The sequence below is a fragment of the Gopherus flavomarginatus genome, chromosome 11, assembly GCF_025201925.1.
Source record: "Gopherus flavomarginatus isolate rGopFla2 chromosome 11, rGopFla2.mat.asm, whole genome shotgun sequence".
Classification (NCBI taxonomy): domain Eukaryota; kingdom Metazoa; phylum Chordata; order Testudines; family Testudinidae; genus Gopherus; species Gopherus flavomarginatus.
In genome coordinates this window covers 52,058,347-52,074,924 of record NC_066627.1, presented here as the reverse complement: position 1 = coordinate 52,074,924, position 16,578 = coordinate 52,058,347, and the positions used below count along the sequence as shown (strand labels likewise).

The following is a 16,578-nucleotide window of genomic DNA, read 5'->3' as shown; positions in this document are numbered from 1 at the left end:
TGGCCATCGGCGCCACACTTTGGCGCCAATGTTGTTTTCTCTCTCTTTTTTTTGATTCCATCGTGTGCTGTCTATCTTTGCCCGTTGCAAAGGGGGCTCTTCTTCTTTTTTTTCATCTACACTGGTATTGAATAGTTTCAATGCTTTTTTATTCATTTTTTTTACCCTGTGCTTACCAAACAGGCTCCGCCGTAGTAAATTCCCTTTTTAAACCTAGTTTTTAATGTTTTTAAATGCTTTTTTCTTAACCTACATTGGTATTGAATAGTTTCAATGCTTTTTTATCCTGTGCTTACCAAACAGGTTTTGCCTTAGTAAATTCCCTTTATAAACCTAGTTTTCAATATTATTTAACTTTTCTCTTAACCCACCCTGATATTTAATACACCTTTTACATTTATCTCAAAAATTTCTATTCTTTACTTGCCTACCAAACTAAGCCTTTACCATCCTCTCTCCTTACTCAAACTCACTAAAAATCTCTCCTTTCAAACTAACTAACCCTTTAAAAACAAAAATCTTTCTATTCTTTCATAACCAGCCTCTTTTCTTCAATAACTTACCTCTCTTCTTTCAAATTTCCTTTTTTCTCTAAACCTTACTCAGACTCTCTTTTCCTCTTTACACTCTTCTTTCAATTTTTTTCTCTTCATGTCACCAAGCACAAACATACACAACACTTCCCCTAGTCAAACACATACACACACACACACACACACATTTTTTCAAAATGGCCGACAGCGCCACACATTGGCGCCAACGGAAATGGGGGGTGGGAAGGTGGGACATAAGCCCTAAAAGGGGCGTGGAAACCTGTCAAAATTGCATGATGATGAATACTATCGAGCTTATTACTACTGACGTTTCCCAACTCTTGCAGGGCCGTGCTGCTTCCCTGTTCCCTTTGGGAGGGGCAGACACTGGGGGTGCTCTCTTGTGCAATGTCCCCACCTGTGACAGCAGTACCGGGCTGGCATGATGGTACATAAGCTCGTGCAGCTCAGCGCTGGACATCCTGGCCCATCAACACCATGAAATCAGGCCTTCTCCTCCTCCTCCTGGGGCTCCTCGCCCTCTGGGCTGACCTGCTACCTGCCTCTGGGCAGCTCCATCAAGGTGAGGGCTCCCTGCCCCGGCTCCAAACACAGCCCAGCAGCCAGCACTTCCCTCCTGCCTGCCCCCAGCCCTGAGCCTGCCTAGCCCCGTTCGCTCTCAGTGGCTCCTGCCCTGTATCCCCCATGTGACACAGCCCCTCACAGCGTCCCTTGCCCTCCCACCAGCCCAAGTGTCTCTTGTCCCCTGGGCATGGGGCTGTCCCCAGGCATCCCCCATTTCACCCCAGTGAGGCCTCTTTCCTCTGTCCCCCATACCCCAGAGATGCTCACAGCTCTCACACATTAGCAACAAGATCCTTGTTTAGCCCCATCTCCCACCCCAGGCACTGCAGCTTGCATCGACCCTTAGTTTCGAATCAGGCAGCTGAGATCCTTTGCAGGGTTCCCCCTTCCTTCCTAACCCATCTTTCTTTGCTAGGTAGTGTCAGGGACTCTAACCCAGACGGCAAAGTTCGTTGTTTGACCGCGAGAGAGACAGGCAACACCAGCAAGGTCCGATCAAAAGCTTTTTATTGACAAGTGCACGCATTAATAGAGAGCAGCTCGTCTTTAGAGAGAACCAGTCTGCTTTTTACATCTTAGTATAAGCCTATATAGACAGTTTTGTCGCGTTATAAATTATTTACTGGAGCAACCCACCCCCTTTTTTTAACAACTAGAAACTAGACACCTTTAGTATACATGCATGCCTAAAGTTAGAAATGTAGGGGAGTTAAAAACAAACAAAGAACAAAACCAGGGAGTGAAAACAAGGAGGCTGGGAAACTAGGACTCTTATCAGTTTTTTGAAGGAGCTGCCCGAACACAGCACATTTGGTACTATGCCAGGAATGCAGCTTCTCTCTTATCTCACTTTTTCCCAGCGCTTGTGAGACATGCTGCTGCTTTTTAGTGTTTTTCACTCAGGGATTACCCACAAACCTCTGTTAGCCTGACTTTGGTCAGGTTGGCATACCTGGTTTTGTCTGCTATATTTTTATTCAGGCCTAACAGTAGCTAACCCAATCTGCAATCTCCCTGCGGATCCCGGCCCATGTTTAGCATACAGCCTCAACTACTTCTACAACTCGGCCACCAAGAGGTGTGAGGAGTTCGTTTATGGCGGCTGCCAGGGCAATGGGAACAGGTTTCCCAAAGTGGATGAATGTCTCCAGACCTGTGGAAGCTCAGGTAAGAGCAATAGAAACTCAGCTAGTTGGGTCATGAGCTGGTCAAAAGGATGTGAATGAAAAGCAGCTGAGGCCACAGAGACTGATCTCCACTCTAATAACTGACTGGCTGCATCACAGCAGTGCCTAGAGGAACCAGCAGAGCCAGGACTCCGTCATGCTGGGCGCTGCAGAGACGCAGTGAGAGGCAGCCCTGGCCCCGAGGAGCTCACAGTCTGACTAGGCAGAGGGAGGAGGGCTGAGGACGAGCGTGGGAGAGGAGTCCATGGCACAGCTCATGCTGGGAGCAGAATCTAAATTAAAGATCCCTGAGTCCTGGTAGCTGCATTCCAGCCAGCCCTGGAAGGCCCCTGGCTAGGGCGTTAATGACAATAACAATCCTGCTGAACACGTCTGTACTCTGGCACCCAGAACCACTGGCCTGGCTCAGAGGAGTCATGCTTGTCTCTGGCACAGCTGGGGCGGGGCCTGAAGGAGCCAGAGTGAGTGAATCCCAGTTTGAGACACTTCTGTGCTGGAGAAATGGCTCAGACAGCTGCCATGAGTGCTGGGCATTTCCTCTCTAACCCCAGGAGAAAGCCCATGAGCCCAGGTTGCCTTTGGCTCAGGGATCCTGGTGTCCAGAAAGCCGAAGCATCAGCCACCTTCCAGCGTTATTTATTACAAGCCGGGTGTGCAGACGCTCTTTAGCGTCATCCTAGATTATCTCTGTTCTTACTGAAGGTGCAGTCCACAGTTCATCAATTATTGGGAATGGATGTCACGGAGTCACCGGGCGATGCTCTGGAACTGCTCCCCACCAAGCCAGGCAGGACTTTGGGGAGCCACCATCCCTTGGAGCAGACTTGTTCAGGGCAAGAAGCTCACACGGCTTCACCTCCTGGGTCTTTCCTTGGAGCATTCAGTATCCTCTGCCCCTCCGTGCGCTTCCACAGCAAGCCCGCCTCAGTGGGGTCCTGGGGAAGCCACCGGGTCCTGCACCCCCACTTTGCAGTCAGACATGACTCTTAGCCAGCCAGTAAAACAGAGGTTTATTCGATGACAGAAACAGGGTCTAAAACAGAGCTTGTAGGTACAGCAAACCGGACCCCTCGGCCGGGTCCATTCTGGGGGGCAGTGAACCAGACCACCCACGTCTGCACTTCACTCCTCGACCCCAGCCAGCTCCAGACTAACCACCCCTTCCAGCCCCTCCTCTCTGCTCAGCTCCTTTCCCAGGCCAGGAGGTCACCTGATCCCTTTGTCTCCAACACCTTCAGCTGGCACCTTTGCAGAGGAGGGTCCCAGGCCATCAGTTGCTAGGAGACAGAGGGTCAGGCATTTAAGTGCACTGTCCCTTTGCTCTGCCAGATACTTAAGAACTGCCATGGGGACACTGAGGCACCAACACAGTATTCAGAGCAAACATTAAGAACATTCCTAGTTCGTCACAGTGGACCACATCCACCCTGATTGAATTGGCCCTGTCAGCACTGCTTCTCCACTTGTGAGGTAACTCCCTTCTCTTCCTGTGTCAGTATAATATGCCTGCATCTGTAATTTTCACTCTAGGCATCCCTACTTCCCCTCCAGTCTGGGTTCACTAGCCTGAGCTCTCTTGCAGATCTTCGCCTCTCTCCAGGTGACATTTGCCGACTCCCGCCAGAGACGGGCTCTTGTGAGGCACTGTGCCCTCTCTTCTTCTACAACTAGGCCTCCAGGACGTGCGAAAGCTTCATCTACGGCAGCTGCCAGGGCAACAGGAACAACTTTAGAACCCTCCTGGAGTGCCAGCAGGCCTGCAGGAAACGCGGTAAGGGGACCAAGCACGTGAACCCACTTGTCTGAGCTGGGCAGCTCAGCGAGCTGGGACAGCCTGAGAATTAACACAACTGCCGGCGGGACTGGTCCCCAGGAGTCTAGGGTGGGAAACGGGACTAAATAAATATAGCTTGCTCGTTCTGGGGGCTGGATTCTAGTCCTGCTGCTTCGGGAGGTCAGGGCAGGGGAGACCATCATGAAAATCAGTTGAAAAAATGTTCGGCTTGTGAATCTGTGCTATAAGTATTCATAAACAAACAGCCCTGGCTGTACCTTGAAGGAGCCCTGCATGAAATGGCCGTGAGCAGTCATATGCACATGTGGGTTGAGAGTTTGCATACACAGTCCGTAACTGTTAGCAAACAAGGTTTGCAGTTGCACATACGTTTTGTCTCCCTAACCTTAGTTTCTGAAAATCCGGCCCTAAACGTTCTTCAACCAATATGTAAATGAAGTGACCATTAAGAAATGGGTTTTCATGGGGTTCAGTTACGCACACGGCTCTCCCGCCCTCGTGACCAAGTCCTCGCCATGCCCCAGAGCACTAATGCTTGTGCCTAGAAACCTGCCCATCCCAGAGTCCAAGCAGCCTAGTGAGCATCAGTTTCTTCTGTTTGGGGGCTTTATTCCCATCCGTCCTTGTGATCTCAGTGGCAAACTCAGTGATGGGAGGAATCCACTAGCACGACTCATCCTCATGGGGGCAGGGAGGGCAAAACAACAAACATTGTTTGTCCTCTTTAATGCCCCACAATAGTCCGTCTGGTGTCAATGGCCCGTTCCCGTTGGCAGGACATAACAGCTTCTGCAGGAGACCAGCCATTCACACTAATTCATGGCTTTCTCCCCTCTGGCAAGTTACACAGTCACAGGGACTCACCATATGATGCTCAAATATTACCCTACACTATGGGACACAGCTGTTATAAGCGAGATGAATGCAGGCGGCAATACACCAGCATTCAATAAACACCAAACAGATTCCTATCATCCCACCCCCTGTGTTAACACTACTAATGCACAGGTGAGCCAGACTGATTGCAGTGCTGTACCGGATTTACCATGGTGCCAGTGGCACCATAGGGCCAGGCCCAAGCTCAGAAGGGGCCCGTAACACTTGCTTCCCCCGCGCTGCAGAAACAGAGCCTCAGAGCAGCCCCGATCCAGTATGGAAGCTGAGACACCCATGGGGTCCTGGGAGCTCTAGTTCCCTGGCCAGCTCCCTGCCTAGAGGGCCTGCCCTGGCGTAGGGAAGGAACTGCATTTCCCAGCATTCCCTGGGCTGCTATCAACAGGAAAGGGAGGGGGAGGCTGCAAGACTCCATGTGCTACAGCTTGCTGTGGCTGGGGGCTGGCTGCTAGAAAGGGGTGGCACCGTGAATGGGGAACAGGTGTGCCCAAGGAGTAGAAGGCTTTTGGTCCAGATATCCCCTTCAGAAGACTTCCCCAGACTGGCTTAGGGATGTTGGTGCGACCTCACCTGGCAGCTCCCAAAGAAGGAACCGGGGGGACTAACTGGACAGTGCCCCCCTCTATCTGAAGCCTAGCAAGGGAGGTACGTGGATCCCACCAGAAGTTAAAATGGTAAGTAAAGGAGGGGAGGCTCTGCTAGAGGACCTGGGCAGCTTCAGATACAGGACAGGAGGATTTCCACTTCTAAGCCATGAAAATAGAAATTGACTTTTTCCTTTCCAGGTGTATCAAATATTCAGAAAGGGAATCTAGCCCCTGCCTTCCAGATTTGAACACTCTCAAAATTCAGGAGTGCTCAAGCTCAATTTGGGCAACTGTTACTGCATTTCTCCCAATCAAATATGCAGATCCACTGTCATTTGCTGTAGAAAAAGTAGGATAAAAGTGAGCAACAAATGCTGGGGTCTTCCCAGTGCTAACTAGGGCTGGAATTGCTATTTTCAACAGCCATTACCATTTTTTTTTTAGTTTTGTTTGTTTAAAAGGAAGACAGTGATACTGCCCTGGAAAATTCTCCACAGAAACAAAGAGTGGAACAAAAGAATAGTAAAGGCACCTCAACTTGTCCTCATTTATGTAGGACAGTCTTATAATATGCATCCAGATATCCTCCAATCACACAAGCTGAAAATTGTTCCACTTTACTGCAGTTCTGTAACCATGTGGGAACCAATCCTGTCTGTGTTCTGTGCACATCCCAGATTACTGCTGAATTCAGAAGTGCCTTGCTTTTGTGACCATCCTACCTGATATTTTCAGCCCTTGTAAGTGAAGCAGGTTCACATTCAGTATCTATTGGGTGGGAAGCATCTCAGAAAAAGTTAGGTGCTGTAGGAGGTGTTGCATATTCACTAGGTAATGTGAGACCTTCCTGTTACACTAGTAAACCAGGGCCACACAGAATGCACTTGGCTCCTAGGGTCTAGAATGGGGCCTTTGCTTCTATACACAGCCCATTAAAGACAACGAAAAGACTCCCATTCACTTCAACAGGCTTTGGACAGAACTGATTATACACAGGGTAACTCCACTGTCTTCACAGGGTTCTGGTCTCCCAGCGGAGAGGGGAATGTGAGCTTGTTGCAGAGCTGCTGCTCAGGCATGGGAACCTCCTGGCACCCCAGCTTCCAAAATCATTCAGGCTGCACTTTCCACACGACTGTGTGCTGGCTGAGGGGTGCGTGGGAACTGGTGGCCTTTGCTGCAGGTGATGGGAATCTCAGATATTTAAAGTCATGGCCTAGAGGAGGGAAGTGCCTAACTCCAGAGTCTGCAGCTGCCTACGGCCAGCGCTGAGGATTGAGAGTCTCTAATGCTGCTGTTGCAAGGTTCAAGCATGCTCAGCCTTGGCATTGCCTCCCCTCCTGCGGCTAGTAAATGCAGCTGGCTAAGGCTGGCCTCTGGCCTCATGGCTGTAGCCAGAGAAGCTGCAGGTGACTCTGTGACTACTGGAGCCATTAAGCTAGACCAGCTAAAGACACTGGACTTAACCTCAAGGAACAGAGGTCACCAGTTGTCACAGAGTGTGGGGGAGTCCGGTCCTGCACCCCTCGTCCTGGGACCCACAGTGACTCTTAGCCAGACAGTAAAACAGAAGGTTTATTGGACAACAGGAACACAGGTTACAGCAGGGCTTGCAGGCACAGTCAAGACCCCTCCACCGAGTCCTTCTGGGCTTTCAGGGTGCTTGGATCCTAGCTAGGATACCCTGAATTCCGCCCACACAGCCCCAAGCCCAAACTCAAACTGCTTCCCTCCTGCCACTCCCTTCCTTTGTCCTCCTTCCCGGGCAAAGGTGTTGACCTTTTTCCTCCCTTACCTAGCTCAGGTTACAGGCCCTGGCATCGTCCATCCCCTAAAGTCCTCCCCTGCTCTCCCATTCCCCACACAGACAGTCCCTACTCCATCACATCTCTCCCCCCTTCGAGACTGAACTGAGCGGGGTCACTCTGCCCAGTGACCTAGGGAAGTTCAGGGCCCCCCCTCCGGGACAACGCGTCCGCTATCAGGTTGGCACTTCCCTTCACATGGACCACGTCCATGTCATAGTCCTGCAGGAGCAGGCTCCACCTCAGGAGCCTGGCGTTGGCTCCTTTCATCTGGTGCAGCCAGGTCAGGGGAGAGTGGTCGGTGTACACGGTGAAGTGTCGCCCAAAGAGATATGGCTCTAGCTTCTTAAGGGCCCACACCATGGCCAGGCATTCCTTCTCGATGGCTGCGTAGCTTTGTTCCCGGGGTAGCAGCTTCTTACTCAGGTACACGATGGGGTGTCTCTCCCCCTTTTCATCCTCCTGCATTAACACTGCCCCCAGTCCTGTGTCTGAGGCATCAGTGAACACCATAAAGGGTTTGTCAAAATCTGGGTTTGCCAGAACTGGGCCACTAACCAGAGCCTCCTTCAGCGCCCGGAAAGCCTCCTGGCACTGCTCAGTCCAGATCACCTTGTCTGGCTTCCCCTTTTTGCACAGTTCAGTGATGGGGCCGGCTATGGCACTAAAGTGGGGCACGAACCTTCGATAGTACCCCGCCATCCCAATAAAGGCCTGGACCTGCTTTTTGGTTTGGGGAGCAGGCCAGTTTTTGATTACCTTCACCTTGGCTGGTTCCGGCTTTAGGCAGCTGCTCCCCACCCGATGGCCCAGGTAAGATACTTTAGCCATCCCCACCTTGCACTTTTTAGCCTTTACTGTTAACCCAGCCTTTTGGAGTCGGTCCAGGACTTGTTTAACCTGGGATATGTGGTTCTTCCAGGTCTGGCTGAAGACGCAGATGTCGTTAATATACGCCACGGCAAAACTTTTTATCCCCCTCAGTAGCTGATTCACCAGGCGCTGGAAGGTGGCCGGTGCTCCCTTGAGGCCGAAGGGTAGGGTCAGAAACTTATAGAGCCCCAGAGGGGTGATAAAGGCCGATTTTAGCCTGGCATCTGCGTCCAGCGGCACTTGCCAATAGCCTTTGGTAAGATCCATAGTGGTGAGGTACCGAGCATCTTCCAGCTTGTTTAGGAGCTCGTTAGGCCTGGGCATAGGGTAGGCATTAGATACAGTGATGGCATTGAGCTTTTGATAGTTTACACAGAACCGGATTGACCCATTCTTTTTGGGAACCAGCACCACTGGAGAGGCCCAAGGACTGGAAGACAGCTGGATCACCCCCAAAGCCAGCATGTCCCTGACCTTTTTTTTAAGATTTTGGGCAGTTTTACCAGTGACCCGAAAAGGGGAGCATCTTATAGGGGGATGTGACCCGGTCTCCACCCGGTGGACAGTCAAATTAGTGCATCCAGGCTGGTTGGAAAACAGCTGTCGGTATAGATGCAGCACCCCTCTGATTTAGGCATGCTGGCCCGGGGTCAGCTGATCAGAGAGGGGAATCGCCTTCAGGGGGGAACCAGCTTTTGTCCCAGGGAATAGATCTACTAAGGGGTCATCTCCCTGCCCCTCCCAATGTTCACACACGGCCAACACCACATTTCCCCTGTTATAGTATGGTTTTATCATGTTTACATGGTACACCCGACGGTGATGTGCCTGGTTTGACAGCTCCACCATATAATTTACCTTATTTAGTTGCTTGATAACCTTGAAGGGCCCTTTCCAGGCGGCCTGGAGTTTGTTTTTCCTCACTGGGATGAGAACCATCACCTGATCTCCGGTGGCGAAGGCACGGGCCCGTGCCGTGCGGTCATACCAGACCTTTTGCCTCCTCTGGGCTCGGGCCAGATTTTTCCTGGCCAGGCCCATGAGCTCGGCCAGTCTTTTCCGGAAGGTCAGGACATACTCCACCACTGATTCTCCCTCGGGAGAGGCCTTCCCCTCCCATTTGTCCCTCATCAGGTCTAGGGGCCCCCTTAGCCGCCTTCCATACAACAGTTCGAAAGGTGAAAACCCGGAAGATTCCTGGGGTACCTCCCTGTACGCGAACAGCAGGTGAGGTAAGTACTTGTCCCAATCCTGCGGGTGCTGGTTTATAAATGTTTTTAGCATTATTTTTAGCGTTCCGTTGAACCTTTTTACCAGCCTGTTGGACTGGGGGTGATACGCTGAGGCCCAGTTCTGCTGGACCCCACATTTCTGCCATAAGGACCGGAGCAGGGCCGACATGAAGTTGGACCCCTGGTCCGTTAAGACCTCCTTGGGGAACCCCACCCGGCTGAAAATTGTCAGCAGCGCATCTGCCACTGTGTCTGCTTCGATAGAGGACAAGGCTACCGCCTCGGGGTAGCGAGTGGCAAAATCCACCACCACCAGGATGTATTTCTTTCCTGACCGGGTCATTTTGCTGAGGGGTTCCACTACGTCCATGGCCACCTTCTGGAAAGGTTTTTTTATGATGGGTAAAGGCCTTAAAGCCGCTTTCCCCTTGTCCCGGGCCTTCCCCACCCTCTGGCAGGGGTCACAGGATTGGCAGTACTGTCGGACATGGGTAAAGACCCCAGGCCAGTAAAAGTTCTGTAGCAGCCTCTGCCTGGTGCGCCAGATTCCCTGGTGCCCTGCGAGAGGGATGTCATGGGCCAGGTACAGCAGCTTGTGACGAAACTATTGGGGAACCACCAGCTGCCTCCTGATCCCCCATGACTCTACTTTCCCTGGGGGAGCCCATTCTTGGTACAGGAACCCCTTTTCCCACAGGAACCTCTCCTTGCAACCTTTTTTTATGGTCTGTACCGCACTAAGGTCAACCCGGTCCCTGTGCTTCCGCAAGGAGGGATTTTTCTGCAACTCGGCCTGGAACTCAGCAGCTGGGACAGGGATGGGGACCGGCTCTCTCTTGCTGGCTGGGTCTGAGGCCGCAGCCTCTCTGAACCGTGCCCCTGGGCGTTCCCCGCTCCCTGGGTTAGGGTCCTGCACCTCGGGTCGAGTACCTTCCTCGTTGTGGGGGTACAGTGCCCTTTGCCGACTCTGACTACGAGTCACGACCAGGGCACTCTGGGTGTTACTAGGCCAGTTCTTGAGGTCCCCTCCCATTAACACGTCAGTGGGCAAATATTGATGTACCCCCACATCTTTGGGGCCCTCCTTGGCCCCCCATTTAGGTGTACCCTTGCCACGGGCACCTTGAATGGGGTCCTGCCAACGCCCATCAGGGTCAGGTAGGTGTCAGGCACCATTCGATTTGAGGCCACCACCTCGGGCCGGGCCAGCGTCACCTCTGCGCCCGTGTCCCAGTACCCAGTGACCTTCCTCCCATCTACCTCCAGGGAAACAATGCACTCCTTCTGGAGGGGCAGCCCCGCGCCCACCCGGTAAACCAAAAACCCGGAGCCTGTAGAATCCACAGGTGGTATGTTGCCAGCCCCCCTTTCCTGGGAATGTAGCCCCTCCTCCGACTGGGTTTTTACCCAGTCCACCCTCTGCGGGTTGGGTCTGCTTGGTCTGTCCCTGAGCTTGGGGCACTGGGCCCGTATGTGGCCTCGTTTGCCACAGCGATAGCAGCCCATGTCTCGTGGGTCCTCTTGAGTGGGTCGGAGGGAACTGCCACTGGATGTTCCCCTTTTGGGGGGGTTCTCCATAGGACCCCGCTGGGAGGTCCCATGACGACTCTCTCTCTGCGTTGAGGCAGGCCTGCTCCTTCGAGACTCCTCCCTGCCATCCCCTGCCCGACTGTCCACAAATAGGTCGGCCAGCTGGCCTGCATGCTGTGGGTTCTCTGGCTTCTGGTCCATCAACCACAGCCTCAAGTCGGACGGGCACTTCTCGTACAGGTGCTCCAGTATGAATAAGTCAAACAGGTCCTCTTTAGTTTGGGCCCCAGCTGTCCACTTGCGGCATACCCCTGCGCCCGGTTGACCAGTTGTAGGTATGTGACCTCACGGGTTTTACGCTGGCTCCGGAACTTTTTCCGGTACATCTCAGGAGTCAGCCCAAACTCGCGGAGCAGGGCCTGTTTGAACAGTTCGTAGTCCCCTGCCTCCGCCCCTTTCAGTCGGCTGTACACCTCCATGGCTGTGGAGTCCAGTAAGGGGGTGAGAACTGCGATCCTGTCTGCAGGGTCAACCCTGTGCAGCTCGCAGGCATTCTCAAAGGCCGTCAGGAAGGTATCTATGTCCTCCCCCACCTTACGCCGGGGCAGCAAGTGCTTATCAAAGCTCTTTGTAGGCTTGGGTCCCCCCTCACTCACCGCAGCCGGGGCCCCACTGCTCCTCAGCTGGGCCAGGTCCAGCTCATGTTTACAATGTTTTTTCTTCTTCTCCCGCTCATGTTTACGTTGTTTTGCCTTCTTCTTCAGCTTTTGCCTCTTTAACTCGAGCTTCTCCCTTTCATATTCCAGCCGCATCCGCTCCACGGATGCCGAGCGTCGCCGGGAGGATCCCCTGCTGGGGGGTGGGCTTCGCCGGGAGGATTCCCTGCTGGCCGGGGGTGTCACGGTGCCCTCGGTATACACTGGGCTCCTCCCCGCCCTTCGCCTAGGCCTAGGAAGGGGGGGTCTCGGGAAGCCCTCGTCCGCCAGCTGACCACTCCCAGCGGAGACTGACACTGGTGCCTGCGCTGCATCTGCCCGGCTGCTTCCCTCAGAGACAGGGCTCCGTTCATTCATGCGGTCTCCCTGCTCCAGCTGGGCAATCAGCTGGTCCTTGGTGAGCCTCCCCGGGCGCAGCCCCCTCTGCTTGCACAGCTCCACCAGGTCACACTTGTGCCGCTTGGCATACATTTTCCTGCTGACCACTCACAGGCCGGGGTGCTCGCCGCTCCCCACGGTTTCCAGGGGGACCCCTAGTGCACCAGCACTTCGTGAGGTCACCACCTCTCTGCCAGGGTCGAGCTGCAGACTCCTCCACCCCTGGGACCGCTTGCCGCAATCCCCCGGGGGACGCTGTTACTGCAAAGTCCTTCTCACTGGGCACACACTCCCAGGGGTTAATCACCCCTTCGTTTTACTGCTCCCCAGTCACTTACTGCAGGAAGCGCCGTCCACGGGGTGCAGTATATCCCACCTCTGCCACCAGTTGTCACGGAGTGTGGGGGAGTCCGGCCCTGCACCCCTCTTCCTGGGACCCACAGTGACTCTTAGCCAGCCAGTAAAACAAAAGGTTTATTGGACAACAGGAACGCAGGTTACAGCAGGGCTTGCAGGCACAGTCAGGACCCCTCCACCGAGTCCTTCTAGGCTTTTAGGGTGCGTGGATCCTAGCTAGGATACCCTGAGTTCCGCCCACCGAGCCCCAAGCCCAAACTCAAACTGCTTCCCTCCTGCCACTCCCTTCCTTTGTCCCCTTCCCGGGCAAAGGTGTTGACCTTTCCCCTCCCTTACCTAGCTCAGGTTACAGGCCCTGGCATCGTCCATCCCCTAAAGTTCTCCCCTGCTCTCCCACTCCCCACACAGACAGTCCCTACTGCATCACACCCAGCCTTTCGGAGTCGGTTCAGCACTTGTTTAACCTGGGACACGTGGTCCTCCCAGGTCTGGCTGAAGACGCAGATGTCGTCAATATACGCCACGGCAAAACTCTCCATCCCCCTCAGTAGCTGATCCACCAGGCTGTCACGGAGTCACCGGGCGATGCTCTGGAACTGCACCCCACCAAGCCAGTCAGGACTTTGGGGAGCCTCCTCTCCCTTGGAGCAGACATGTTCAGGGCAAGAAGCTCACACGGCTTCACCTCCTGGGTCTCTCCTTGGAGCATTCAGCATCCTCTGCCCCTCCGTGCGCTTCCCACAGCGAGTCCACCCCAGCGGGGTCCTGGGGAAGCCACCGGGTCCTGCACCCCCACTTTGCAGTCAGACGTGACTCTTAGCCAGCCAGTAACACAGAGGTTTATTCGATGACAGGAACAGGGTCTAAAACAGAGCTTGTAGATACAGCGAACCGGACCCCTCGGCTGGGTCCATTCTGGGGGTCAGTGAGCCAGACCCTCAGGTCTGCACTTCACTCGACCCCAGCCAGCTCCAGACTAACAACCCCTCCAGCCCCTCCTCCTCTGCTCAGTCCCTTTCCCGGGCCAGGAGGTCACCTGATCCCTTTGTCTCCAACACCTTCAGCTGGCACCTTTGCAGAGGAGGGGCCCAGGCCATCAGTTGCTAGGAGACAGAGTGTCAGGCATTTAGGTGCACTGGCCCTTTGCTCTGCCAGATACTTAAGAACTGCCATGGGGACACTGAGGCACCAACACAGTATTCAGAGAAAACATTAAGAACTTTCCCAGTTCGTCACATCTCTCCCCCCTTCGAGACCGAACTGAGCGAGGTCACTCCAGCCAGTGACCTGGGGAAGTTCGAACCCACCAAGGTTCCCATGGATGCCCCAGCATCTCTCCCATCCCTTGGTCTGAGTTACACCAGGACAGTCCAGTCTTACGCCCTCCCTTAGGTCGGGTGTGCTTGATGGCACTTGCAGGCCGCATGTGGGAACGTTTATGCAGCCCACACCCTTTGCCACCCCAGTACCCCTGGGCTTCAAGCTGGGATTGGGTCTTTTCCCAGCACTCTGGTCTGTGATTCGGGCTCCCTTGGTTAAGAGCCCCCATCTTGGCCTTTGCCAGCTCTGGGCTTGGGCAGCCGCTTCCCACTTTGTGGCCCAGACACAACACCTCTGCCGTCCCCCCTTGCACTTTCCAGCTTTTACCGTCAGTCCCACCTCCTTGAGGCAGCCCAGCCCCCTCTTCACCTGGGACACCTGTTCCTCCCAGGTCTGGCTAAAGATGCACATGTTATCAGTGTCTGCCAGGGCCAAGTTCTCCATCCCTCTCAGCTTGTCTAGAATCTCCCCAGGCCTAGGCATGGGGTCGGCATCGGACACTGTGATGGCTTTAAGCTTCTGATAGCCCCCATAAAACCAGATCATCCTGTCTCGCTTGGGGATCAGCCCCACGGGTGAGGCCCATGGGCTGTAAAATGGCTGGATCCCATCTAAAGCCAGCATATCCCTGACCTCTCTCTCCAGGTTCAGGGGTCCCCTCACTCTCCTCCCATCCAGCAGCTCGAAAGGGAAGAACCCTGTGGATTCCTGGGGCACCACCAGCTGTCTCCCGATTCGCCCCAGTTCTACTTCCCCTTGGGGAGCCCATTCCCGGTACAGGAATCCCTTCTCTTGCAGGACTCTGTCCCTGCAGCCTTCCCCAAGGGGGTTTGCAGCGCTGTGGCCAGCAAGTTCTCTCAGCTTCTCCAAGGAGGGATCCCTCTGCAGCTCGGTCTGGGATCCAGCAGCTGGGGCAGGGAGTGGGACCTGCTCCCTCTCGCTGGCTGGGCCTGGGGTCACAGCCCCCCTGAGCCCTGTCCCTGGTAGCTCCCTTCCTGCTGTGTAATCACTTCCCAGCAGCATGTCTGGACCGGGCAAACCTGTTTGGCAGCCGACCTGCCCTGCCCGGGTGTCCCCCCACTCAGCTGGGGTCTCAGCTCCCCCCGTGCTCAGCGCTGCCCTTGCTGTCCCAGTGGGGGCAGGCAGCGAGCTCTCTGCTCTGGTCACAGCATCAGAGCCAGCGTGAGCCCCCTCTCCGGTGTGCAGGGGGGCGGGGAGCATCTCTCCCTCCCTCTCAGCCCCAGGGGGCTGGTTACAGGTAGGCAGGTATCCTGAGCCCAGCAGCCCCTCCCCTCTGCCAGCCAGGTCATTTGCATTTTCACTGACCATTTCAATCCTAGCCAATTGGTTCCCTGGATTTGAATTCAAACCCTCGGCCGTTACAGGAGCGGGGCCTGGATCCTGTCCCATGGGAAGACAGTCACCCCCCAACAGGGCCTCCCAGCCGATATCCTGGAGAACCCCAACTACCAGCCAGCCCGACCCCTTCTGAGTCTGCACAGGGATCTGGGCCATAGGCAGGCCGAGGGGCCTCACCCCAGGGAACTTCACCCAGGTCCCACAGTCCCTCAGCATCTGGGGCTGCACCACCACAGTTCTCTCTGTCCCAGGGTCTCGCCCCTGCAGGCGTGTTTCCCCACTGACCCCTGGGCAGCCCCCTATGTCTCTCTGCTCCACCATCACCAGTCCACGCTGCTGCTGCTTCTTCTGCAGCTTTTCCTCGGGCTCTTCCTTTCTCTCATGGTCCTCTCGCTCTCTCGGGCTCTGCTCCCATCCCATCCGTCTCCAATCTCCTGATGGGGAACCCAATCGTGAAGACCCTCGTCTGATTGGGGACCAGACTCCCGGGGATGCCTGGCTGATGCTCCAGCTGCTCTCAGATCCTCTTGTAGCCCCATCTGGGCCAGTAATCTGCTCCTCAGAGCGGTGCTTCTCCTTCAACTGCACGATTAACTGTGCCTTGGTGAATTTCCCCATGCGTAACCCTCTCTTTGTGCACAGGATCACAATGTCCTTCTTAAGGAGATGGTGATAGGCCATCACTTCACCGTTCCCAAGTGGCTCTGGACTCACAGGCCTGTGTGCTCTTGGCTCCCCCATGGTTTCCAGGAAGAACCCCTGGTGTGCCAGCCCTTCTCGTGATCACCACCTCTTTGCCAGGGTGAAGCTGCAGACTCCTCCACCCCTGGGACTGCTCCTGCAATCCCCCGGGGAACCCTGGTACTGCAAAAATCCTTCTCTCTCCCAGGGTCGAGCGGCAAGCTCCTCCGCCCCTGAGACTGCTGGCTGCAGTCCTCAGGGGGACCCTGTTACTCCAACAGTCCTTCTCGCTGGTCACACACTCCCAGAGGTTAACCGCCCCCTGAAACCGTCCCTCTCTGAGCCTTCAGCATGCCCGGTCCTCATTATCCCTCCTTTGTTTTACTGCTCCCCAGTCACTTACTGCAAGCAGCGCCATTCACGGGGTGTAGTACGTCCCGCCGCTGCCACCAGTTGTCACGGAGTCACCGGGCGATGCTCTGGAACTGCACCCCACCAAGCCAGTCAGGACTTTGGGGAGCCTCCTCTCCCTTGGAGCAGACTTGTTCAGGGCAAGAAGCTCACACGGCTTCACCTCCTGGGTCTCTCCTTGGAGCATTCAGCATCCTCTGCCCCTCCGTGCGCTTCCCACAGCGAGTCCACCCCAGCGGGGTCCTGGGGAAGCCACAGGGTCCTGCACCCCCACTTCGCAGTCAGACGTGACTCTCAGCCAGCCAGTAACACAGAGGTTTATTCGGTGACAGGAA

The 16,578-nt window shown here is 54.8% G+C and overlaps 1 protein-coding gene and 1 pseudogene across 3 annotated transcripts in view; one reads left to right on the top strand and one right to left on the bottom strand.

The window, feature by feature from the left end:
• LOC127031020 (uncharacterized) overlaps positions 1-15,693 on the bottom strand; it is a 217,037-nt gene extending 201,344 nt beyond the window's left edge. For 2 of the 3 annotated variants that reach the window (XM_050917722.1, XM_050917724.1), the window contains exon 1: positions 13,544-15,693. In XM_050917722.1, coding sequence (XP_050773679.1) covers positions 13,685-15,571 — 1,887 coding nt within the window. In that variant the 5' untranslated portion in view covers positions 15,572-15,693 and the 3' untranslated portion in view covers positions 13,544-13,684. Of the gene's footprint in view, positions 1-3,219; positions 3,551-13,543 lie in introns of those variants that run through there. The other variant, XM_050917723.1, reaches the window with a different exon arrangement.
• Positions 866-5,470, top strand: LOC127031045 (kunitz-type serine protease inhibitor B5-like; annotated as a pseudogene).
• Positions 15,694-16,578: the final 885 nt, after the last annotated feature.